This window comes from Brassica napus, chromosome C3 (genome assembly GCF_020379485.1).
Source record: "Brassica napus cultivar Da-Ae chromosome C3, Da-Ae, whole genome shotgun sequence".
Taxonomy (NCBI): domain Eukaryota; kingdom Viridiplantae; phylum Streptophyta; class Magnoliopsida; order Brassicales; family Brassicaceae; genus Brassica; species Brassica napus.
This window is the reverse complement of record NC_063446.1, coordinates 17,133,355-17,159,141: the sequence shown is the minus strand read 5'-3', so window position 1 is coordinate 17,159,141 and position 25,787 is coordinate 17,133,355. Positions and strand designations below refer to the sequence as shown.

At 36.0% G+C, this 25,787-nt stretch overlaps 3 protein-coding genes across 4 annotated transcripts; 1 reads left to right on the top strand and 2 right to left on the bottom strand.

The window, feature by feature from the left end:
• Positions 1–12,535: 12,535 nt before the first annotated feature.
• Positions 12,536–22,703, bottom strand: LOC106399349 (small RNA-binding protein 11, chloroplastic). 2 transcript variants are annotated; one of them, XM_013839826.3, is made up of 6 exons: positions 22,472–22,703; positions 14,065–14,198; positions 13,562–13,630; positions 13,354–13,460; positions 12,976–13,111; positions 12,536–12,899 (listed from the first exon to the last, which is right to left on the bottom strand). In XM_013839826.3, the coding sequence occupies exons 2-5, from the start codon at positions 14,150–14,152 to the stop codon at positions 13,016–13,018; spliced, it is 360 nt and encodes a 119-aa protein (XP_013695280.1). In that variant the 5' UTR covers positions 14,153–14,198; positions 22,472–22,703; the 3' UTR covers positions 12,536–12,899; positions 12,976–13,015. The 2 variants fall into 2 exon arrangements, with proteins under 2 accessions (XP_013695280.1, XP_013695279.1); XM_013839825.3 differs by having other exon boundaries at positions 13,024–13,111.
• On the top strand, positions 14,205–17,585 carry LOC106405995. The gene is made up of 2 exons (XM_013846566.3): positions 14,205–14,600; positions 15,091–17,585. The coding sequence occupies exon 2, from the start codon at positions 15,096–15,098 to the stop codon at positions 17,433–17,435; it is 2,340 nt and encodes a 779-aa protein (XP_013702020.1). The 5' UTR covers positions 14,205–14,600; positions 15,091–15,095; the 3' UTR covers positions 17,436–17,585.
• On the bottom strand, positions 18,425–22,412 carry LOC106413513 (uncharacterized protein At3g43530-like). The gene is made up of 6 exons (XM_048752771.1): positions 21,563–22,412; positions 21,409–21,489; positions 20,083–20,841; positions 19,848–20,009; positions 18,876–19,755; positions 18,425–18,794 (listed from the first exon to the last, which is right to left on the bottom strand). Exons 1-6 carry the CDS (start codon positions 22,097–22,099, stop codon positions 18,529–18,531), a joined length of 2,685 nt encoding a protein of 894 aa, XP_048608728.1. The 5' UTR covers positions 22,100–22,412; the 3' UTR covers positions 18,425–18,528.
• Positions 22,704–25,787: the final 3,084 nt, after the last annotated feature.

The following is a 25,787-nucleotide window of genomic DNA, read 5'->3' as shown; positions in this document are numbered from 1 at the left end:
ATTATTTGTCATTCCTGTAATGGTGTATGTCTACTATTTTGGAAGCATGTTTAGTTACTACAATTTTGTGGGATCTCTTTTGGTTGGTCGTGGGGTAGCTTGCATTGTATCAATGTTGAAGCTACACATAGTTTAAGAGTCAGATTGGTAATGTTAATCATTTTAGAATGTGTTCGAGCCAATTATTAAGCAGTTTCACACTGCCGTCACATAGATGATGTGAGCTACATGCATTCATCAAGGTTTTTTGGTAATAATTAAAAGATTTAAGTTGACGGAATATGTTGTGACGGATAAGATGCACTCCTGGGCCAGATGCTCTACTAGAGCCAGACCGGATGTCCATGCTGGAGGCCAGACGCTCAACTAGAGCCAGATGTCCGTCACCAGATGTTCAATCCCTTGCTTAGTATGATATTGTCCGTTTTGGGCCTAAACCCTCACGGTTTTGTTCTTGTGTCGTTACTCCCAAAAGGCCTCATACTAAGTGGGATTGGACCAGATATATATATTAGACTTTATTCTGTCTAATATCCGATGTGTGATTTGAATTGCCTTTTTATTTATTCTCACAGAATATTTATCATAGATTGAGCTAAACTACTATGAAAGTTATATTAATGATGGATTTTTTTCACGACGTTGAGTGCTATTAGATTGTACGAGAGTACAAATTCTTATCTCTAGAGAAATAGAAAATTTTACTTTCCAAAATATTTAATTGAACAAGCAAGATTTGATTATCTCCATGTTACAAGCAAAGGAGCTTTGAAGGGAGAAACATTTGTTTTCAAGCTGAGTAAGTGTAGGGGTTTCCAAAGGAGAATTACATTTCTTGTATATGTGTTTTCAGAAGCAGGAGTTGCTATGGATTTGGAGAAAATTGCAAATATTACAAACTGGGTGCGACGAGAAGCGCTACCAAATCACTACAAGAAAACAGGGGGATTCTGATGGCCGAAATCGTCGGAAATTCGTCGGAATAGACCGATTCCGACGAATTTCTGACGAACCCGTCCGTCGGTATCGTTTCGTCGGAAAAAAAAAATTCGTCGGAATTTCGTCAGAACTTCCGACGACTTTCTGACGAATACCGAGAAACGTCATTCTGACGAACTTCCGACGATATTACGATGCGGATACACGAGACAAGAGTTCATCGGAAAAACTACGTACCGACGGAGAACGTTCCTCGGACACTTCCGACGTAGAGTGTTCCTCGGTGCATTCCGACGAACGAGGTTCGTCGGTAAATTCCGACGGATATATGTCCGTCGGTATATTCCGACGACCACTGTCCGTCGGTATATACCCATTTTTTTCAAATTAATTTTGCATTTTTATATATTTTTTGATATTAATAAATTTAAAAAATCAGAAATTTAAAACTAATAATATTATAAAATTTAAATTCATAAAAACCGAAATAGGAAAAAAACATTCATAAAGTTTAAAATTCATACAAACCGAAATAAAAAAAAAACATTCCGAAAGTTTTAAAAAGCCGAAATAAACTAAGATGAACTCGAAGACATCAAACGATCTAGCTTCTGCATAATCTCGGTGTTGAACTTCTTCTGGGATGCCAACTCAGCAAGGATAGTGGCATTCTCCGAACGGATAGTGGCATTCTCGGAAAGGATAGTGGTGTTCTGCTCCTCCAATGCCCCAATCCGTTCATCTTTGTCATGTAGCTCCTCGAGAATCATGGGATCGGCATACGGAGCTTGTGAAGAAGATGCCGGATACGAAGAAGCACGACGGACCAACCCAACTAAACGGCCTCCTTTCCTTTTAGGAACCGCCTACAAAAATATTTAAAGTAAGTAAATAGGGACAAGTAAGTAATCGACATTATTAAAAAAATATAATAATAAAAAAATTACTTTTTCAACCATCTCATTTATTTGCAATAGAGACAGGTTGGTTGAAGCTCCCGTGGAGTCGCCGTCATCAGAGAGAGGCTGAGATTGGGAAACTATTTCAGCTTTCACCAAATCAACTACACCTTTGATCACGGGGTCCTGAATTTGACCCGTCGTCTTGTTAGTGTGAGCCACCTTAATGAGTTGTAGACGATCAACGGGATTACCGTCATTTGCTTCGATCTAAAAAAACCGCCATTATTAGCCAAGAAATATATAAAATATTTATTTAAAAAATATAAAGATAAATAATAATAAAAAACTTACAAGTTCATCCTCCTTAGTAGACATAGAGCAAGCGCCGAGGTTGTGCACATACATACCTTTCCCGCCACGATCGCTCTTCCGGTTCCTGGAGTTCCTAGAAGACGTCTCTGCAGTTTCTTCCTTCTCCCAATGAGCTATCAACTGCTCCCACACCGACCCGTTGATGAACCGTGGCTTCTTGTTCTTCTGCCAAACTGTCTTCCACGAGTTTATCTGCTTTGTGTAAGAGTCCATGGCCTTTTCGTTGAATTTCTTACGGACTGTTTCCGTAAGATCGGAGTGCCAGTTGAACTCTTGCTACAAAACAAACACAATTTAATAAGTAAATATATTTAAAAAAATGTTCAAACTTTAAAAAAATGAAGAGTTACTATACCGCGAACTGACGAAACCACAACTCTCGTTCGTCGGAAGGGATCACACTCCACTTTGGATATCCAAAACGAAGCATGGAGTACATCATCTGGTTGATGCTCCGGCTAATGCCATTTTTCGACTTGGTGAACCTTTAAAAAAAATACAAGTTAGCAAGTTAATTAAAGGAAAAAATATAACGGTACAAATAAAAAAAATACTAACCAAGTGCAATGGCCTCGTCGTTGGGTTGGCTTGGAGAAACGGGAGATGCTCTCGACCTGGTTGTTGAACCAATAGATGAACCGGCATGACCCCCGGATCCTGTTGAGCATCAGCGTGAGGGGCAGCGTGAGGGGCTGAGGGAGCTGGAGCGGGAATATATGCGGGAACCGAGTCATGAGACGATCCCGATGCACGGGAACTGCTCACCGAACTACGTCGAAGACGGGCTGCGGGGCGGGCTTCATCCTCGGCCCTAAAAAAAAAAATTAACCCATCAAACATATTTTCAAATCATTTCTATTTTTAATGTTTTCATTTATATATTTACAAAAGGTTTTATAAACGTTTTGAAAAAAACTATTAAACCTTTTATATATATATATATTATACAAAATTATAAAAAATTTATAAATATAGAAAAATGTTGTTAAAAATTTATAAATGAAGAAAAATGTTGTTAAATATTTATATATTTTTAAAAAAAATGTTTTATTATACATAGTTTATTAGTGGAAACTTATAAAAAATTATAAAAAATTTTAAAATTTTTATTATACATGATTTACATATATATATATATATATATATATATATATGTATACAAAATTATAAAAAATTTATAAATATACAAAAATATTGTTAAATATTTTTAAAAAATTTTAAAAACGTTTTATTATATATATTTCATTACTGGAAACTTGAAAAACGTTTTTAAAAATAAAAAAAAACGTTTTAAAAAATCACAAAACGTTTTTAAAAATCAAAAAACGTTTTTAAAAACAAAAAATGTTCAAAAAAAAACTAAAACAACAATCCAAACAACAATCCTAACTTATATATCCTAAACTATCCATTCAATCCTAAAATTTTCAATCAGACAACCTAAATCCGAGATCAACTTCCAAAACCCTAAACAATTGATAAAAAAGAAGGTTTGGGATGATTCTTACATGATTTGGGGTTTGGGGAAGAGATATGAGGGTGAGGAGAGGATTCGCCGGTGAAGAGAGGTGGAGAAAGGCCGGAATCGCCGGAGAGGGGGAGAAATCGCCGGAGTGTTTTCGTTTTGTGAGAGAGAGGCCGCGGAGATAACGAAGAAGGAAGAAGAAGGTTTTTTTTTATATCCGAGGATTCCGACGGACACGGGTTCGTCGGTATTCCGTCGGTATAATTAAAATATACCAAATGCCGATTCGCGAAAATTTTTAAGCGGTTTGGTTCTCCCGGGCTAATTGAAATTCCGACGGAATGTGTCCGTCAGTATTTTCCGACAGACACATTCCGTCGGTATATTCCGACGGAATTCCGACGACTTAGTGTTTAGGGTGTTGATTTCAAGTTTCTAAATGCAAAATCCAAATCTTTGATAATATATATAGTATTTGCATAAAGATTTAACAATAAAAATGTTTTATAACACGATTTTACACAATAACATTTTTTGTAGTGTAAGCTTATATAAATATGATTGTATAAGTATATAATGTTAAGATGAGATGTTATGAAAACAATGATATGCATACATAAATATTTTAATGAGTTGTTATATTTGAACGGTTGCGATCTAATACTATACTAAACACTTATTATGTGTTATTTTCATAGTTTTGGCATCTAAATTTATAGATTTTTATGATTGAAACTTTATAGAAAAACATGTCGTCGGTATTTTCCGACGAAATACCGACGACCTTTCCAATTTTCAATGAAACACATTGTCGTCGCTATGTCGTCGGTATATTGCGAGGGATTTCAGACGGACCATAAAAAAAAAAAAAAAAAAAAAAACTAATCAGAATCTTCTGAATCTTCATCAAACTCCCCAACCTCGGCTTCCGGCTCTGAATGTACGACATCATCATGTCCAAACACAGTCAAATTCTCAACGAGTTGAACATTTTCCAAATCTTCAACTGCCTGGGCGTTGCTGGTAGACTCTGGTTGCAATGGTTCATCATCATCAGAAGTTCCATCCACTCGTCCTCTTGGGTTGATTTGCGTTACAGTAACCCATGGATCGTCTCTGTACGTCACCCGAGGGTAACTGATGTAGCACACTTATACATATCAATTATACAAGTATTAGTAAAATATATAACATTAATTAATTATATTGGTAAAAAATTATGAATAGATTGACATACCTGATCAGCTTGCGAACCAAGAATGAAGGGATCATAATATTGAAGTTTCCGCCGCGAATGAACTGATGTAACACCAAACGCATCAATCTTCACTCCTCTATCTGGGGTGGTGTCATACCAATCACAATAGAATACTACACGCAATCCAACCATTCCAGGAAATTGGATTTCCAATATTTCTTTTATGTTGTCGTAGTAGACATCGTCACCAGAAGAAGATGAAACACCAGCATCATATGTTGTCTTAGAATGACCTTTCCTTGTGAATGCATATCCTCGCGTACAAAATTTAGGATATGATTTGACCACATAGTTTGGTCCCTGCACAAATTCGCGTATCCAATCATCGAACACAAGACATCTGGCCAAACCATCATTCACCTATAAATTAAAAACATATATGATTGCAAAATTAATTAGTTTATATATATTAAATTTAAACTAATCATTTGCATAGGGTAATATGATATATGACTCACATAACTACGAAGCCACGCAGCAAATCCTTTATCTCTAAGTTGTCGAAGCTCATCTTCTGTTGCATGCCTGTGAGTCATACGCAACTCCGCCATATATACACTATATACAAAAATATTATCAATATGAAATAAAATTATTGAATATTAATCTAACAATAAATGAATAAATATTTTTACCTCTCATATTGTAGAACATCTTCACAGTTGGTGAGCAAATATGTTTGCAAATGAGCGTGCTCAGTGTCCGTAAGTCTCCGCTTCGTGAATTTTCCACTAAGTCGTCCTATTTCCTTGAACATGCTTGGGACAGTAACATGATATGTTGCTCTCTCCCCTCTATCATCATGCCGAGCAGGTCTTCGGTGTTTTGTATGCACTTCTGGTGGAAAATAATTTTCAGCAAAGATTGCAGTTTCTTCATTGATCACCTGTGCCACTATAGATCCTTCCACCCTGCTTTGATTTTTGACCATCTTCTTCAGATGATGCATATAACGCTCAAAAATATACATCCATCTGTACTGCACAGGACCACCAAGTTCCAATTCTCTTGCGAGATGAATAGCAAGATGTTCCATTACATCAAAGAATGATGGAGGAAATATCTTCTCAAGGTTGCACATGCTGACTGGTGCGTTTGTCTTCAAATTATTAATACCCTCTTCAGTCACTACTCTGCTGCATAAGTCGCGGAAGAAAACACTAATCCCTACATAGATAAAAGACATAATTTTCGTAAGTATTAAGTTTTTATAAGCATAATTGTTAAATATAAAAATAAATTAAATTGTAAAAATATAATATACCTGCAATTGCTTCATGAACATTACGTGGCAATAATGCTGAAAAAGCAAACGGAAGGAGGCGCTGCATAATTACATGACAATCATGACTCTTCAAGCCAGTAAACTTTCCTTCGCTTCTATCAACGCAGTTCCCCAAATTTGATGCATATCCGTCAGGAAATTTCACTTTATCTGTAATCCAATCAAAGAACTCTTCTTTTCTAGCACCATCTAGCCGATAAATGGGAAAAGGGGCCGTACCGTTCTCATCAACGTGAAGTTCAGAACGATCACAAATATCGACTAAATCCAACCTTGACTTCAAATTATCCTTCGTTTTACCTTGGATGTTAAGGACTGTGTTCATCAGATTATCGAAGAAGTTCTTCTCAATATGCATGACATCTAAATTATGCCGCAATAGATGACTCTCCCAATATGGCAGATCCCAGAAAATACTCTTTTTGTGCCAGTTATGTAGCTCTCCAACCGCATTGACTCGAATGTTTTCATGTCCACCTACATCTGGCGTCCTTTCTGCATCAAAATACCTAAACTGCTTCAACAAATCTTTCCCACTAACTTCCTCAGGTGGACCATCAAACACCTGCTTGTTCTTCGTAAACGAAGTCTTACTCCTGCGGTATGGATGATCAGGTGGTAGAAATCGTCTGTGACAGTCAAACCAACACGTTTTCCTTCCGTTCTTTAGTTGGAAAGCATCTGTGTCATCTTGACAATATGGACATGATAGCTTCCCATGTGTTGTCCATCCAGATAACATACCATATGCTGGAAAGTCACTTATTGTCCACATAAGTACTGCCCGCATCTGAAAGTTTTCTTTGCGCGAAACATCGTATGTCTCAAAACCATGCGCCCATAGTTGTTGCAACTCATATATTAGTGGTTGAAGAAACACATCTAGTGATCTTTTAGGATGATCTGGCCCGGGGACGAGAATTGAGAGAAACAAAAACTCTCGTCGCATGCACAAGCTCGGCCGTAAGTTGTACGGTGTCACAATAACTGGCCATAGAGAATACTGCCTTCCATGCTTTCCAAATGGGCTGAAACCATCAGTAGATAATCCAAGATAAACATTTTTTCTCTCTTCCGCAAATTCTGGATATGTTGACTGGAAATGTTTCCAAGCCTTTGCATCTGAAGGATGTCTAATCTCACCATTTGTGGAATGCTCTGCATGCCATCTCATTGCTTTTGCTGTGCGCTCACACTGATACAACCTCTTCAATCTTTCCGTCAAAGGCAAATACCACATTCTTTTGAATGGGATCGGAACTCTTCCCCTCGTCTCCTGATAACGAGGTTTCCCACAAAATTTGCATACATTCCGTGTCTCATCCGCTCTCCAGTAGATCATGCAGTTGTCAATACATACATCTATCACTTCATACGGTAGTTGAAGACCTGCAACAAGTTTCTGAACCTCGTAGTATGAACCCGGTGCAAGGTTATCCTCAGGTAGAATACCTTTGACAAAATCAGTAATCGCATCCATACATTCTTCAGCCAAATTATAGTCTGTCTTAATACCCATTAATCTAGTTGCAGATGATAAGACTGAATGACCATCTCTACAATTTTGATACAAAGGTTGTTTTCCTGCATCCAACATGTCAAAAAATCTCCTAGACTCGGGGTTTGGTTCTTCCCCTCTATAATGATCATGTACCATCTGCTCAGTACCTACACCATAATCTATATCCGTTCTAGATTCTTCTAACCTAATATCAGGCTGAGGTTCACTAACAGGCTGAGGTTCGCTAGTACTACCATATTCATAACCAGTTTCCCCATGAAGGTACCAAACTTTATAATTACGTGAAAACCCTTTCATATACAAATGAGTCCAAACATCAAATTCTTTTATAACCTTATTATTATTGCAAGAAGAGCAGGGACATCTTAACATACCACTTTTTGCATCCGGTTGCTGTTGAACAAGCCTCATGAATTCTCCAATCCCTTGAACGTATTCTTCCGTAAGCAAATTGGTGTTCGGATCCAAATGAGGTTTATCCATCCACGAACGATAATAAACTTCTGAAGACATGATTTTCACGGAATTGTTATGACTAAAGAGAATGAAGAGAGAATGAAGTGTGAATGAGTTGAATGAGGAGGGGTTGTATTTATAGGAAATTGCTTACGGACCTCCGACGACTTTCCGACGAAATTCCGACGGATGTAAAGCAGTCCGTCGGTATTCCGTCGGAATTGTCCAATCTCAAACGGCTATACAACGGTCATATATATTTGTCGGCAACGGTCACATGGTTCGTCGGAATTCCGTCGGAAAATACCGACGGAATTCCGACGACTTTGCTGTTAATCGGAATGTCGTCGGAAATTCGTCGGAATATACCGACGAACTTCCGACGACTACAACGGTTACATTTTTTATCGGAATGTCGTCGAAAAGTCGTCGGAAAATTCCGACGAACCATATTTCGTCGGAATTCCGTCGGCCATTTGTCAGTATTCCGTCACAAATTTCCGACGACCTTGGTGTCCGTCGGAACCTCCGTCGGAATTCGGTGTGTTTTCTTGTAGTGAATTCACATTTTTCTAGGTTAAACAAGATATTACCAGAAATTTGTCAAGTGTTTTGGCAGTCTAGCCAAGCAGATGACCGACTAAAATGAAAAAAAGCTAAGTTTGAATAGGCGAGAACACTTTGTCATGGAGTTTCACAGAGGTAGCAATATTTGACGAAGACGCTAGTTTTGGTACTTCCAAGGTAAGAGATACCATATGAAGTTTATACTGATGTATCTAGATCTGGTTTGGGATGTGTGTTAGTAGATGAGGATAAAGTCATTGCTTATGCGTCATGTTAGTTTAGGCTTCACAACGTAGTTAACCCAATCATAATTAATTGTTGGCAGCTGAGGTTATTGTGTTAAATATTTGGAGAGCTTATTTGTCTAGAGAGAACATTTACGTTCTTAAATATCAAACGTTCTATATCAGATTCCAAAATAATATCACCACTAAAGAGGATTTAAATTTGAGACAATACATATAGATATAATTGCTGGAAGACTACAATCTCGAGATCTCACGCCATTCTCATAAGGCCAACCACGTTGCAGATGCGTAGAGCAACCGCATGAGAAATGTAACATGAACCAAGGAAGTCCATGAAATGGATGAGACACTTGATAGCCTCATATTGTGTGCAGTTACAGAGGAGACATGATTAGTTGGTCTGGGAAAAAAAATCATGTAAACTTACTATAAAAGATACAACAAGCCGAAGAAAAAGACAATACAGTGGAAGATACAACAAGCCCAAAGGAAAGGACGAAGCTTTGTGCAAACAAATTGAAAAGGAATTTTTTGTCTATCACACCGCAGCGAACATGATGTTCTTATACCATAATCGAGTACAGTGCCAGAGAACAAGAATTTAAGAAAGAAGCAAGATGTATCAGTCCTTGAATCGTTACTACCACTGCACTAGTATCAAAAAAAGGATGTGGCTACCTTTGTTTTGTGTGTTCAGACTTATCAGATGGTGAAGGCATATCATCAAGTAACTAACGGATTACTTCATAATTTACCTCTCCCAGATTAGTAATTGAATATGGTAATTTACACCCAAGCAGAGCTTAATTTTAAAACCCAAAAACCGATACCCAAAAGAAAGATCCATATCTGAATGGGTACTTAAATGTCCTTTCCTAACTAATTCTGTAAACAAATAGAAAATTCTTTGTTACCTGTTTTGAATTTTTGTCATGAGCAAACTCATTTAAACTGGTCGAATTATTATGTTTAACATGTAAAATAAATGTTGTTGAATTATTATGATAAATATAGTTAAAGAATTATTTAAGAAGAATAAAAAAGGAATGTCAAAATGTATAATAAACGCTTTAAAATAGGTAACTTATGTTTTGGAACAAAACTTGGGTTCACCCCCTGTGGTGAACTCTTAAATTCACCTCAACTTTCTACACTAATTAAAGTGTCATGTAGGATTAGTTAAAAAAGAAATAAAATTAAAAAAAACAAGGAAAATATGTAAAAAAATATAAAAGACGTCGTTGTCAAAGAAGAGAACGTTATCTCTATTGCCTCTGCCTCTTTCTTCTTCATCCTCACAGAGAAGATATGAAGCTTTATTTGCCAAGTTTAAGTCTTCAATTATGTGCTTTCAAATCTAATTTCGACTTTATCTTCTCGAAATCCAATCAAATCATGTTCTCTTATGAGATAGATAAACAATAATCTGCATCAATTTATAAACCCAAATCGTAAACTTTAAACTTTATTTAGATGTGTTAGGTTTGGGTTTAGAGTTTACAATTGAGTTTAGGTTTAGGGTTTACAGTTTGGGTTTGGATTAGGGTTTACAGTTTGGGTTTAGGGTATAGGATTTGGATTTAGGATATAGAATTGTATTTGAAAGCACATAATAAGAGACTCAAAGCTTGACAAATGAAGCTTCATATCTTTTAAGTGGGGATGAAGAAGAAGAAGCCGACGTCTTTTATTTTTTCAACTATTTTTCTTTTTTTTATAATTTTTGTTTTACTCAATCCTACATGGCATTTTAATTGGTTTAGAAGGTGGAGGTGAATTAGAGAATTCACCAAAGGGGGTGAACCCAAGTCTTGTCCTATGTTTTGTACTTCTGTAATAAATGTTGTTGAATTATTTGAAAAAAACAATAAATGAAGTGGTAAAAATGTGTTAGAAAAGGAAAATGAAAGTTGTAAGAAAACACTTAAAGTTAGGAAGTACTCCCTCTGTTATTTATTGTAAGTAGTTTAAGTAAAATTTGTTTGTTTCAAAATATAATTAATTTTCATAATTTTAATTAACTTTTATTTTTATTGGGTATAGTGTGACCAATCAAATAATATGTACTTATTTATGATTGGTTTAACTACACCTAATTTATATATCAAATGCTACTTTTGGAAAAATTAATAACTTTCTTAATATTTGTGCATTCACCTAAAACTACCTACATAAAAAAAACAGAGGGAGTATTGTTTTGTAGCTCAGTTTTAATAGAATAGATCCAGTCTATTTGAAATGATTCTAGTTGAGATATACATGTTTAAAATATTAGATTCTTTGCTTAATTGGAAATATGAAGTTACATGATTTAACATTGTTTGCTTCATTTAAGGTAATAAATATAATTGAATAATGAGACAAATATGGATGTTAGTCAGATACAAAGAGGTGCTTATGTATGTTGGCTGAGGTTGTGTGAATGCTACAACCAACTTAGAAGACTCGTTGAGCCGTAGCGCAGGAGGTCAATAAAGCGTCTCTTGGGCGGTATATGTGGGCACTAGTCCCGTACATGAATCTTACGTAGAGGGAGACCTTTACGGGTGGATGTGCAAGCATTGATCTTGTAACTAGGAAATTTGTTTTTTTTTATGCTTTAGATGTCATGTTTGTTTTATATTAGGGTTAAATTATATATATTTAGAAAGTTATGTCCGATTTCATGGATTTCAGATTTAGTATCACATATCTCACTGACTGAATTATTATTTCTAGACGAAACTGGTGAATAGATATTGTGATGAATTGGTATGCTATTGAATAGTTTTTCATTCAAATTTTATTTAGATTTAGAATAATGTAGAGATGATTTGTAAGATATTGTTTGTAGCGCACCATTCTCGACAAAATAGATGAGATGAGTTATAAGGTATTTGTGGTTGCACAACTTTACTGATTCTTAAAGAAAAAGTAATCGTTCTAGTTTAAACTATTATATGTCTTCGTATTGGGTAACAAGTAATGCCGCAAAACATTAAATAGTCAAATAAACAGGAGATATTCTTATTATGTTTTCCAAAACTTCACAGTTGTTTAAATATGAACAGCTAAATTTTGGCTAGAAAGATTGGGTAAATCAAAGCGTTTGGCGAGCTTTGTTATACAAAAAAAATAGCCCTTATTAAGTCAGAAGAATGAGATAGTAGCTTGATAATTGTACTCTACTAGACTAGATAACTTCTCGATTATAACACTTGCGAGTGTGGAAGAGAATAAATGCAACAAACGTCTGAATATAATTTTTCAGATCCTCTCAAATGATGAAATAAGTGGGGGCTATTTACAAGGAATGCATTACTTGAATTTGGATGTTCGGTTATGTGGCTACACATCGCCATGTATCGTATCAATACGGAAGGAAGGACAAGACCACGACCCATTTTACCTAAATCCTGAAGATGGTACACATCTTCTGGAATGATGAGGTGGATTTTATCTTCACAAAGAGTGTGTGCCATTGAGGCTTCACTATATAAGTAGCGTTAGAGAGAGGCTAGTGTGCCATTGAGGCTTCACTATATCAATATTCAGACATTCTTAAAAAGGTGACGAATGAATAATTACGTTACATGTGGTGCTTTAGTTGTGTAATTTGAAGATGCCAAAACATGAAGAAACTTGTGAAAAGAAGAAAGAGTAAATTTGTCCAACAAAGGAGAAGAACGAGAAAATATGAGGTAAAGAAGAAGCACAGTCATCCACAAAAATTAAAGACTATTAGGTAAATGTAGGTTAGCCTGGACCTGGAGTAACTTCACATGATCATAGACTTGATAAGTCAGAGGCTTTCTCGTCTTTTTTTCTTTCTTCTGCTGCCAAAACAGTAAAACGTTGCCTAACTTTCTGGAGTAACCACGTGTTGGCTGTTCGGAACCTCTTCCACTGAGTCAAAACAAAAGTTGAGAAGACATTTTGCAATTCAATGAACAGGTACATGATTGTGTGTCAAAAATTTCACCTAACAATTAGCTCGTAAGAGAAAAGAGAAGTATCAGCTATCACCCACCTGCATCTGCATGCTTCCGCTTGCTGTCTGGTCGATTCTGTTTCACGGCTTTCGTTGTGTCGAGGATCACAACCCTCCCGTCTACCAACTGAGAACGAAATAACAAAGATTTTCATGAAGATTACGCAACATAACCAGTTCAAAGAGTTGATGATTCTGTGTGGTCGGATTATTCCAAGCAAATAGTTCCCATTATATAAATCTGACATATCTTGTTCTAATGCTCCACCCGGGGGGATTCACAAATATTCATCATATACATTTCCAACCTAACTGAGGTAACGAACAACGCTTCTTAGACTTGATAACAATGAAGAAGGGAATTCATACCTGTCCGTTTAGTTCTAATAAAGCTTTTGCGGCTTCTTCTTTAGAAGAGAATGTGACATAAGCAAACCCTTTTGGCCTACATCTGACTTCGTCCATTACCACATCCACTGAAGCAACCAAAAAGTTGAAGAAGAGAAAAGAGATATGTAAATGCAGTTGTGTCAAGAAACGCCGAGCTAAAAATGCTGTTGGGAGTTAAGAGACGGACCTCCAAGAACTCGACCATATTGAGAAAATGCTTGCGTTAATGTTTCTTCTGTGCTTGAGAAAGATATCCCTGCCACAAACATAAAAAGAAGCTCATTAGACCTGCCCTAAGCCAAAAGACGATGCTTTTTTACATCTAAAGTTTGAAACTTGAAGACCATACGGGGGAAATTAACACAACATAAAACAGAACCAAATCACAATAGGGGTCAGACCATATCTTCCACGAGATGCAACTTTCGATAAATTGAAAACAAACCCCTTCAATTATAGGGGAAAGAAATCACTAAGACAATTTAAAAAACATCCGAAGTTTGAAACTTGAAGATTGGTAAGAAAATTAGACAGACCCTTGTCTTATCCCTTATCAAAACACTGTCCCTAAGAGTTCGTAATCAAAGCATACATGCACTTTACAAAACAAAATCAAATCAAGAAATGAGAAATTAGATTGGTGGGACGATGGATCAAGTATCAGATGAAACGAGAGAGACATAATGGCACCTTTGACGAAAAGCGTAGAGGAGGAGGAGAAGGTTCTGGAGAAGAGGAGAGAAGGGGTGTGAGAGCGATAGAGCAAATGATTCAGCATTTTCTGCCTGTTGCCGCCGGCGAATCCCAACTCTCAAATCCTTTCGGACAATGATCTATAACAGACCAAAAAGACAAAAAGAAGTCTACATAGACCAATTGTGATCTATCATGGACCAAGGGCTGGTAAATTACCAATTTGCCATTAATGAAAGTGGCATGTGAACCATTGGATCAAATAATGGAAACTCTAATCTCGGTCGTCCAATTTTCTTCTTCCTTTCTCTTTCTCTCGCCTGGGTCCCACCCAAAATCCATATTAACTCCCTCACATCTTCATCTTCTTCATTACTCAACCACCCACGAAAATTCATTTCAATCACCAACCAAAGTTCTCTTCTTCAAGTTTTTATCCACAAACCTTTAATTCTGTTTCTTAGGGTTCTTCTACAGCTTTTCTCGTCCTTGAAACAGCAAATGTGCCTCGTCCTTGGTCTTGAAATCGCTTGGTAAGTGTATACTCTCTCCCTCTCCTTCTCTCTCACTCTTCTCTTCTTTTTTATTTGTTTTCTGTTTAGTTTTAGTCCCATAATATGTATGTTACCATTATGAGTCAGGTTCCATGGTTTAAGATAACGTTCTTATAGTATGAATCATGATATTGTAGATTAAATCATTTTTTACATTGGTTACACTGGTACAACAGACGTTGAGTACACCTGGTAAACCTGGTAAAACTCGTTAAGAATAACACTAGTACAACTAGTAAACCTGGTACAACTCTAAGTAACACTGAATAAGACTATGGGTAAAACTTGTATAACTCTTAGTAGTCCTTTGACAAGTCAAATACTAGTATAACTAGTATAACTTATAAACGACTGTTACATGTAAACCAGTATAACTGGTAATACTAGTATAACCCGTATTTTAGCGACTTTAGAACTCGTATAACTGATATAACTTGTAAGCTGTAATGTTGGTTTTAACTCTTTTCAGGAACTATGGATGGTACTGGAGCTGTGGTGATACATTTTGATCATGGTGGAGACAAAAATATTTATACATTAGTAATGAGAGGAAAATATGAGGAGATAACCTATTCTCGCTTGGTTGATAGAATAGGCAAGAAAATGAATATCGATGTAGCTGCGACGAAGCTTCAACTGAGCTACTATCCCCTGGTCGTGGATAATAAGAGGCCTTGTTATATTTTGGATGATGAAGATGTTTTAGGATATTTAATGGAGGTGGATAGGAAAAACCGGCGTAGTGTTTTGCATGTGGAGTTTTCCGAAAATATCTCAGAAAATCAGAGTAACGAGCAGTTTTCTATGAACGAGGAAATTCAGATTGATGCCAGAGCTAATGATGGTATGGCTGGAGTTGAGGAGTTGGCAATTGTTCCTCAAAACCAATCAGATGGGTATAATCATGAGGAGTTAGCAATTGTTCCTCCAAGACAATCAGATAGGTATGAGCATGAGGATTGCAATGAAGAGGGTGATGAAATGAATGATAGGGAGGAGTTGCCGGCTGTTACACCATCTGTAGACACAATTGTCAATGCTGAGTGGGATGATGGTATTGATATGAGTTTGTATCAAGAATTTGCGACTAAGGAAGAGCTGAGGAATTTAGTGGACGCAGGAGTGCATTCGAATTGTTTTGAGGTTGATATAATCAAGACGAATCGTACTGTTTATGTATTGAAATGTCGTGGGGTTGGATGCAGATGGTATTTACGAGCTGCAAGGCTGAAAAACTCAGCCTTTTTCAGTGTCAGAACGTATAGAAAGATGCATACGTGTACTCGGGGAGAGGGAAGTGTAACCAAGAGGGGGAAAAGAGGAACACCAAGCTTGGTCGCAGGAGTGGTGCATGAAGATTATCCAGGCCAATACAAGACTCCAGATCCAAAGTCTCTCATAAAGTTGGTGAAGAACAAACTAGGTGTCACGGTTTCATATTCTACAGCTTTGAGAGGGAAACACAAAGCTGTCAGTGATTTGCGTGGTAACCCTCAGGAGAGTTTTGCTAGACTTCCATCTTACTTGTACATGTTAGAAAGAATGAATCCTGGTACCATCACAAGATTAGTAGTGGATGAGAAGAAGCAGTTTAAGTATATGTTCTTTGCGCTTAAAGCTTGCATCGAAGGGTTTCAAGCAATGAGGAAAGTGATAATAATGGATGGAACTCACCTGAAGGGTGTGTATGGAGGAGTGCTTCTCATTGCCACTGCTCAGGATCCAGATCATCATCATTATCCCCTCGCTTTTGCGGTAGTAGATGGTGAGAAAAATGCGAGCTGGGAGTGGTTTTTGACTATACTGAAAACTTTGATACCAGATGATCCTCAGCTTGTTTTTTGTACTGATAGAAACCAATGCATCATCAAGAAGGTGCACGAGGTGTACCCAATGGCGATCCATGGATATTGCATTTTTCACTTGTCTAATAATGTTGCCGGAGCATGCAGCAAAGTTAACAAGAAAGGGGTTGCCAGAAAGTTTAGAAAAATTGCTGGTATGTACACAGAGGTCGAGTTCAGAAAAAGCTACAATGATTTCAGGAGAACGTTGCCTCAAGCCGCTGAGTATCTAGATGAGAGTGTTCATGAGACCAAATGGGCAAGATGTCAATTTCCGGGAGAAAGGTACAACATAGATACAACCAACACTGTTGAATCAATCAATGGTGTTTTAAAGGAACCAAGGAAATATGCATTGTTGCCAATGCTTGATGTGATCATTGGGAAGATGGTAGAATGGTTTAACAAATATCGTGATTTATCTTTACGCGTTCCAGAGAGACAGATACTAATTCCCTACGTGCATGGGATATTGCATCACAGTTATCCGAAGGCAAAAAAGCTCACGGTGATGGAGCTAAACAGATTTGAACGTCAGTACACTGTGATTGGCAAAGATGGTCAAGGTTATTATGTTGATTTAGGCAACGGAACATGCCAGTGCAAGTGTTTTGATATTGATCGGTATCCTTGTGTGCATGCACAGGCTGCGATCATCGCGCGTGGAGAAATGTCTGAAGACTATTGTTCTAAGTATTATTATATGGAGCAGTGGACTTTGGCATATTACAAGACAATATATCCAGTGCCTCATCATTCATTATGGGAAAGTTATGAAATTCCAGATGAAATCCTATCTCAGGTTGTCTACCCTCCGCATGTGGAAAGAAAGAAAGGAAGACTACAAGAAACTAGATTTCCATCAGCTGGGGAATATCGGAGGAAGAAAAAGAAGAAGTATCCACCATTGGTGTGTGAGAATGATGGAATTGACAGCGATGAAAGTGGAAGCGATGGAATTGATGAATGAGTCTTACTTATGTGTTATGGAACTTGCTTATGTCTTGTGAGTCTTACTTATGTGTTATGGAACTTGCTTAGTCTTGTGAGTCTTACTTATGTGTTATGAAACTTATTTATGTGTTGTAGAACTTATTTATGTAATGTGTTGTTTCTGTCAGGTACAACAGGTACAATTGGTAAAACTTCATTAAACCTAACATTCATGTTTTTGTGTTGTTATACTGGTACAACTAGTAAAACTAAAAATAAGTTATACTGGAATAACTAGTTCAACTATGTCTAGTTTACTAAAATAGGTTCTACTGGAATAACTAGTACAACTATGGAGGATCTGAAATTTAAATATTATTTTAGGTTTTTTCATATTAATAAAACATTCAAATGGTCTAATTTTAAGTGTTTGGATAGGTTTCTTTGTGTTTTGTATTGTTTTTTTTTTTTTTCTGGATTTCTACCTCCATCACAAAAGTTTGCTTGATCTACCTTATACTTTTAAGGTTTGTTAACATATTTGTCCACATATTTTTTGAAAAACATACATGACAAGTATTTTCACAATAGTGATGATTTCATTGTATCCGGGCAAACACATGTTAACATAAATGAGTGGTACAACTTAGATAATGGTATTTCTCTTTGGTACAACTAATATATTCAGGTTTCACTGCCAAAGTACAACTCTGTACAAACTAGTATAACTAATAAACTAGTACAACTTTGTGCAAGCCAGTATAACTAATAAATTAGTACAACTTTGTAGAAACCAGTACAACTAAAAAACTAAAACAACTTTGTGTGCATAATGAGTTTCAAATAAGTGGATTCCCAGATAAGTCCTACACTTTTTAATTTAACACTAGGTGTACTAGTTTTTCTAGTTATACTACTTTCATATTTTTTGGCATAGTTGATGCTGTAATGTTGTTTTACTTCCCACCTGTAATTGCAACCTGTTCAACCACCAAGTTTGGATTTAGGTTTTAAAACACACACACATACAAGTTTTAGGTTTTAAAACACACACACATACAAGTTCATCCGTTTTAGGTTTTAAAACAAACACATACAAGTTCCAAAAACAACAACATAGTTCAGCCAAATCAGTTTGGCGTAAAAGGAGACCTCAACAAATGAGAACGCTTGGGCACCCTCTTTGGCATCTCAGCAGGATCCTGTGAATCTCCAACCGAAGCTGTGTTCTCTAAAGCGTCATCAACTCTAACCTCACCTTCCTTCTCCAAAGCATCATCATCTACAACCTCATCTGTCTTGTCCACAACAGCTTTTTCCGCAGCAGCCTTCTCAAATCTCTCTGCAGTGTCTGCCATAATTTGAAGTGTAGATTGCTCATCTCCATCTTCAGTATCTACATTGAACAAAAATACATCCTGACTTAGATCATCATCATTAAAAATAAAATTTGAAGTTATATGTTATCATGACTTACCTTGCATCAACTTCTCAGCCTCTACCTCGATATGTTTCTCACCATCCTTCTCAGCCTCTGCCTCAATCTGTTTCTCACTATCCTTCTCAGCCTCATCACCCTTGTCAGCCTCTGCCTCAATCTGCTTCTCACCATCCTTCTCAGCCTCATCACCCTTGTCAGCCTCATCACCATCCTCGCCCTCCTTATCAGGCTCATCATCACCATCCTTATCAGCCTTATCACCATCCTCACCCTCCTTATCAGGCTCATCATCACCATCCTTATCAGCCTTATCACCATCCTTGTTAGTCTCATCACCATCCTTATCACCATGTATCTCACCCTCCTTATCACCATGCATCTCGCCCTCCTTATCACCAAGTATCTCAGCCTCCTTATCACCATACATCTCGCCCTCCTGGAACGACCAACTTTCTCTCTGGATTTTTTCTTCTTCCAACTCCTTTACTCTTGCTTCCAGAAGACGAATTGTTTCGTCTCTCAATGCAAATCCATCATCCATTCTTTTGTTCAACTTCAACTCTAATTCTCTTAAACTCTCACGACCTGCTTCGCCCCCTGTTTGAACTCCTGCCTCACCCCCTGCCTCGCCTCCTGCCTCGCCTCCTGCCTCTCCTCCTGCCTCGCCTCCTGCCTCGCCCCCTGCCTCGCCTCCTGCCTCCTCTTGTTGCTCTCGGGTTCTCACATCCATCTCATATAGATCCGGCCAGAAGATTTTTTTCCCTGGTTCCATTAGGATCTTGTTCCAACTGTCAACAGCTATGTCTAGCGTATCCGAATCATCTATCAGCTCCAAGTCTTCAAAAGTCCCTTCATCCATTATTTCATACAAAAGGTCTACTTCATTTCCTTTTGGTTCCAAAACACTGATAATCTCCTGAAATGACCAACAACAAATTACACATTTAATTAACTATGAACTTGAAGAAAATGACATAAACAACACTTAAAAAAATTATAAGCTTTTACCTTTGTGTTTCCTAGCGTCCGATAAATCATGTCAAGTGGAAATCCTGTTGTTCCGGTCCTCTTGAACTTCCATTTGCACATTCTTGGACAACCATCAAAACAGTTTGGAACAGGCTCTCTGAATCTTTCCCTAAGGACAGGGATACATTCAAATGCTAATATCTGCACATCATTTCACACAATCACTTTAGTTATATTATAACAAATATGCTTATGAAAAATGTTATTCATATACCTCCAAAGGGTTGATAAACCCAGGAAATACCCACTGTGCATGCTCTGGGATCCCATCACGAAAATGATCCCTTACATGAAAAATCTCCTTCATGCAATCATCAAAGGTGTAACGGCCCCATGGAAATTCGGTGCAAAACTCCAAATCTTCTACTGCTTGGAGAAGGAAATACTCAATGAAGTATCCTGCTTTGGACCTTCCTCTTAAAACTGTAGCCAGAAAGTAAAGAACCGCCATCCTCAGACGATCGCCACTACCATCAAATTTCATCTTCTGAAGTTTCTCCTTAACATCCGCTTCTGTCACTTGCAGACCCTTTTCCTTCCCATCCTTTGTCTTCTTCACTTTAAAATACTTTCTCGCAAACTTCAGTCTCCCTATGCTCTGATAGTTTTCTGGATATGAGTGGCAGTATAAACCAGAGAGGAGGCTATGTTCCCTGATAGAGTATCTAATTGGAACACCGTTTACCCCAAACCAAGCTTGTCGACCCTTCTCTGTATGCATAGTACGAAGTAGCAACATCCACAATCCCATCACTTTTCTTGTTGAGGTACAATCCATGTGGAATATATGCTTGAACTGAGGATGTTCCTGAAACCAACTCTTCTCTGAGGCATCCAACTTACCAATCGTCTTGTTCAGAAAATCGTGTTGATGGCACCTTGAGGAGAGCTTGCAACCCTTTCCATAGTTGCTCGGATTGAAGAAAAAACCAGCAGGTCTGTCAGCTTCTACGGTCATATCATCACTCTCAACCTGAAAAATACAAACAAAATACAAAGAATAAATAACTGAGTTATACAACACATAAACACTTAGTTGTACCAGTTACACTAATTAAATTAAAAATAATATTACTAGTTCTACCAGCAAGCCTAGTTATACAACAACAACACCATCTCATTAAACAGTTATACAAAATACTTCTCTAGTTATACTAGTCAGACTACGTATAAGAAGCGTAGTTGTACCAGTTATATTACTTATAAAAAAAAATTTACTAGTTATCCTGAATTTGTTTACAACATATTATTACCAGTTGCACCATTTTCACTCTTTTAGTTGTACTAGTAATTTAATACTCGGTTGTATTAGTTAGACTAATTATACTTTTCATAGTTATACCAGTTATATTAGTTATAAGAAGTGTGGTTGTACTAGTTATACTAGTTCCATTGATTCTGTTTTACAACATTTTATTACCAGTTGAACTAGTTTCATTCTTTTAGTTGTACTAGTTACACTTCTTATATAATCACTACTTATTTTTTTTTTCGACCCTATGATAAATATTTCTAGAACCATTTAAGTTGACTTGTTTACCGTTCTTGGAGCGTCGTTGTCAATGGCAGCAGATCCAATAGCAGCCTCATGTGAATTTGAATCTATGTTGTTAGATCCAATCTGCTCACGGTTCCTATTTGTTAGTCCAATTTTATCATAAAAATTCCAAAACCATTTTAATTGATTTGTTTACCGTTTGCCCGTCATTGTTAATGGCAGCCTCGGGTGAGCCTGATTCTCTGTTGGTAGAAGTTATTGGAGCTTGCAGTGGATTCTCCGCCTCATTGGGTGTTTGAGTAGGTGATTTTTGTGGCTCAATCGGAACTGATGGGCTTGGCGTACCCTCTCTATCATCCTGCGAAGGTAACTCCGTTGATAGTGGCGGATAATGATCAGGATCGGCTTGATGTTCTGGTGAAGATGCGGTCTGAGGCCGCTTGGTTGGATTGGACGAGGACTCATCGTCTACACCACTGTCTCGCTTCCTCTTCTTCTCTGCGGTTTCAATCTTCTTTTTCTCTGCATCTCTTTTTTTTTTAACGGCTTCTCTCCTCCTTTTCACCGCTGCTTGTTTTTTCTTTATCACAGAGTCTTTCTTCTTCTTTTCCGCCTCAGCTTTCTTCTTCTCCACCGCAGCTTTCTTCTTCTCCACCACTGACTCATTCTTCTTCTTCTTCTCCGGCGCACCTTCTTTGTTCGTTTGTTCGGTGAAACGAGTCTTTGGAGCCATAGTGTTTCAAAGAGTAACACGAAATAGAGAAACAAATGAGATAGAGGGAGATCGTGATGATTGTGGTAGAGTTTGATTAGTGAGATGAGATAGAGGGAAGGGGGAGAGATCGTGAATTTTTTTCTGTTGGTTATGTCGGGGAAGAGGAATTAGGGATTTAGTTTGATTTAGGGGGAAGGATCCGGGAAGGGCACGCGGGTCGGGTTAGTGGGTGGGGTAGGTTGGTTGGATATGTAAATAAGTTAAAGTTTTAGGTTTTATAGTATTTTCAGCTTAATTTCGATTTATTATTAATTCATTAAAAAAATAAAAACAGAAGTGTCCTTTTCCAGATTTTTGTGTGCCCATTTGGTCGATCTCAGCATTTGATCGCTTGCTCTTCTTCAGGCTTCGGCCCACCGATTATTCCGTGCATTGTTTTTTAGTTTTTACCCCTTTTTAGAATAAAAAAAAGCTATGTTTTTACCCGCGGTCGGACCGGGTTAAACCATCAACCGAAAATAATCCAAGTTGGATTAATGCTAAAATCCAACTAAAATCCAACCAGTTAAAAACCCCTATCGAACCGTCAGAAACCCGGGAACCGGCGACTCAAAGAACCGGCCAAACTGCGGTTCGTATATAAACCAAAATTTTGTTAATGAAACAATTAATTTTTTTTTTTTAAGTAAAAATAAGATTTATCAAAGATTAATAAAGTATCGTCTCTCTCTTTTTCTTTTGTCTTTTCTACAACTCATAAATTACAAGATTCACAAAGTTTAATATTCACATCAAGATATTGTTTTTGTTTACTTTTCACTTTTTAAAATTTTTATTTCATGATCACTTGTTTTGAAGACTTTAAATAATTGAAACATTTTCGTTTCCGAAATTTGTATTTCAAAATATAACTTTTACCTAATGTGTATATTTTTTTTTTAAAAGGTGATGAAGATGTAGAGTGATAAGAACTGCGAATAAAGTTGAAATGTGTTTTTCATATTGATTTTAAATTTTAATTGTTATTTTAAGTTTTTCTGCACATTACGGCTATTTAAACATTTTATTTGATATGATTTTTTTTTTTAAAAATATGCATATTATTTATAAAATATCTTAAATTTAGTTTAATCTAAGTAAACCCGATCGAACTCGGTTCAGATCCCGTCAAACCACAATGACCCATGACCCAAAAAAATTTCGGTCGCTAGCCGGTCCGGTTTTAAAAACATTGAATATAAGTATCTTTTTTTACGAATAATTAGATAATTTTGTTTGCATCTTTTGAATTTATTTTGTTTATCCTACAATATATTTAAAGAGAATCAGTGATTTTGTTTATATAGGTGAAATTTTAGAAAATTCTCTTGTCTTGATTAGAAAATAATTTTTATTTTTATTTAATCAAAAATAAATAAAAAAACTAAAAGTTATTTAATAGTTGTTGACTGTTGTCAAACACATACGACAAAATGAACACATCAACAAAATCTTTTCAAGTACCAAAAAGCTCCTACTATACAAATCATTTTCCACCTCTCACAACACTGATCAAACATAGTAAAAACCAATGGAATGTGAAAAAATTATCTGATCTGAGAGCACATGAGGATCATCATCTCATTCAGAAGATTTATCTTCCTACAATACCAACAAAGGATTCCATATATAAATTGAGGTTATACTCAAAATGGAATGTTTACAATGAAATTTGGTTATTTTCTTGCACACAATTTATCCCCTAGATATTGCTGCGTCTAAACCTTTTTGGCATCCAAACCTGATATATCAAATCATATCTGGAAATCGCTATTGACCCTGAAAATAACACTTTTTTTTATGGCAGATGACATCAAGTATGATTTATATGAACACTAATATTCAGAAGTGAAGACTTAATGTTGATCCCCTATGCCTGCGATGTTGTCTATGAGAAAACAAGTGAGCACATATTTTTCACTTTTTCTTATGCCATCTCGGTCTGAAAACAAGTGATCCCCTTCCTTTTATCAATAATACATTTATAGCTTGTGATGATAAACTGTAGATGATCCTTGCACTCCATGAAAATACAAATATTCATTTTGAATTCTAACTTCTTTCACTGTTGACTCTGTGGCGTTTGTGAAAGAAACGCAACCAAATAATTTTTCAGCTTAAATAATACACTCTAAAGGAGACCATGAAGAAATGTAAGCAAATATGTCACTGAATGATTTAGTGGAAACCCAATAGTTCACCAGCGGTTGCAATAGGAAACAAAAAAAGCCTCTGTTGTTAAATGGGCAGCTCCTTCTTTTGGAAGTTTCAAATGTAATTATGACTCATCACATCTTGAAGGAAGTTGTAAACCAAATCTGGGCATGAAAGTCGGTTATGCAAACAGAATAATCTTACACTAGCTTAGCTTAAGATCCGCACAATTGCGCGGGATGAATGTTATATATAATTTTTTTGTATATATTATTATTTATTTGTATTTATTTATGTATTATATATATAATTAAGTTAGAGTAAGCACATAAATCAAAACAATACATCTTGTTTATTTATGATACTTTTTTGGTAAATAAATCAAAATAATCATTTTATTGGGATGAATGTTATATATAATTTTTTTTGTATATATTATTATTTATTTGTATTTATTTATGTATTATGTATATAATTAAGTTAGAGTAAGCACATAAATCAAAACAATACATCTTGTTTATTTATGATATTTTTTTGGTAAATAAATCAAAATAATCATTTTATTTGTTTTATATGGTATATAACTAAATTTCAATGACATGGACATAAATATATAGTATATTTTAATATAATTATTTATTATTGAAAATTCATACTCATATGATAAACACAAAATTTCTAATGTGCGATTTATTGAATGCAAATTTCAAAAATTCTTAATAAATACTCATCTATCAACAAAAACTCTTGTTATCCCAATTGCTTAATCACAATTTTAAATCTACAATATTTATCTACAAAATTGATAACTTTCCCAAAATAGCAGTTTTTAGAAAATTTATTTAAAAATAGAACCTATTGATCAAAAATTTTAAAAGAATGCCCATCTATCAACAAAAGCTCTTGTTATCCTAATTTATAAATCACAATCTCAAATCTAAAATATTTCTCTACAAAAATAACAACTTTCCTAAAATAACAATTTTTAGAAAACTTATTTAAAAAATGCAACCTATTGCTCAAAAATTCTAAAAGAATGCCCATCTATCAACAAAAACTCTTGTTATCGTAATTTCTCAATAACAATCCCAAATCTATAATATTTCTCTACAAAAATGATGAATTTCCCAAAATATCAGTTTTTAGAAAATTTATTTAAAAATAGAACCTATTGATAAATTTTTTTAAAAGAATGTCCATCTATCAACAAAAGCTCTTGTTATCCTAATTTCGAAATCGGAATATCAAATCTACAATATTTCTCTACAAAAGTAATAACTCTCCTAAAATAGCAATTTTTCAAAAATTTCTTTAAAAAATGCAACCTATTGTTCAACAGTTTTAAAAAAAATGTCCATCTATCAACAAAAACTCTTGTTATCCTAATTTATAAATCAGAATTTCAAATCTACAATATTTTTCTACAAAAAGAAAACTTTCCTAAAATAACAGTTTCAGTAATATTTATTTAAAAAATACAACATAATGATCAAAAATTCTAAAAAAATGTCTA

Excerpts from the sequence above, each read along its gene's own strand:
- LOC106399349 (XM_013839825.3), bottom strand. The coding sequence starts at position 14,152 with ATGCTGAATCATTTGCTCTATCGCTCTCACACCCCTTCTCTCCTCTTC. Across the intron at positions 13,631-14,064 it reads CTCTACGCTTTTCGTCAAAG|GGATATCTTTCTCAAGCACA; the intron begins GTGCCATTATGT and ends TGTTTGTGGCAG. Across the intron at positions 13,461-13,561 it reads ATATGGTCGAGTTCTTGGAG|TGGATGTGGTAATGGACGAA; the intron begins GTCCGTCTCTTA and ends TGGTTGCTTCAG.
- LOC106405995 (XM_013846566.3), top strand. The coding sequence starts at position 15,096 with ATGGATGGTACTGGAGCTGTGGTGATACATTTTGATCATGGTGGAGAC.
- LOC106413513 (XM_048752771.1), bottom strand. The coding sequence starts at position 22,099 with ATGGCTCCAAAGACTCGTTTCACCGAACAAACGAACAAAGAAGGTGCG. Across the intron at positions 21,490-21,562 it reads TTAACAATGACGGGCAAACG|ATTGGATCTAACAACATAGA; the intron begins GTAAACAAATCA and ends AACCGTGAGCAG. Across the intron at positions 19,756-19,847 it reads GGACGCTAGGAAACACAAAG|GAGATTATCAGTGTTTTGGA; the intron begins GTAAAAGCTTAT and ends TGGTCATTTCAG.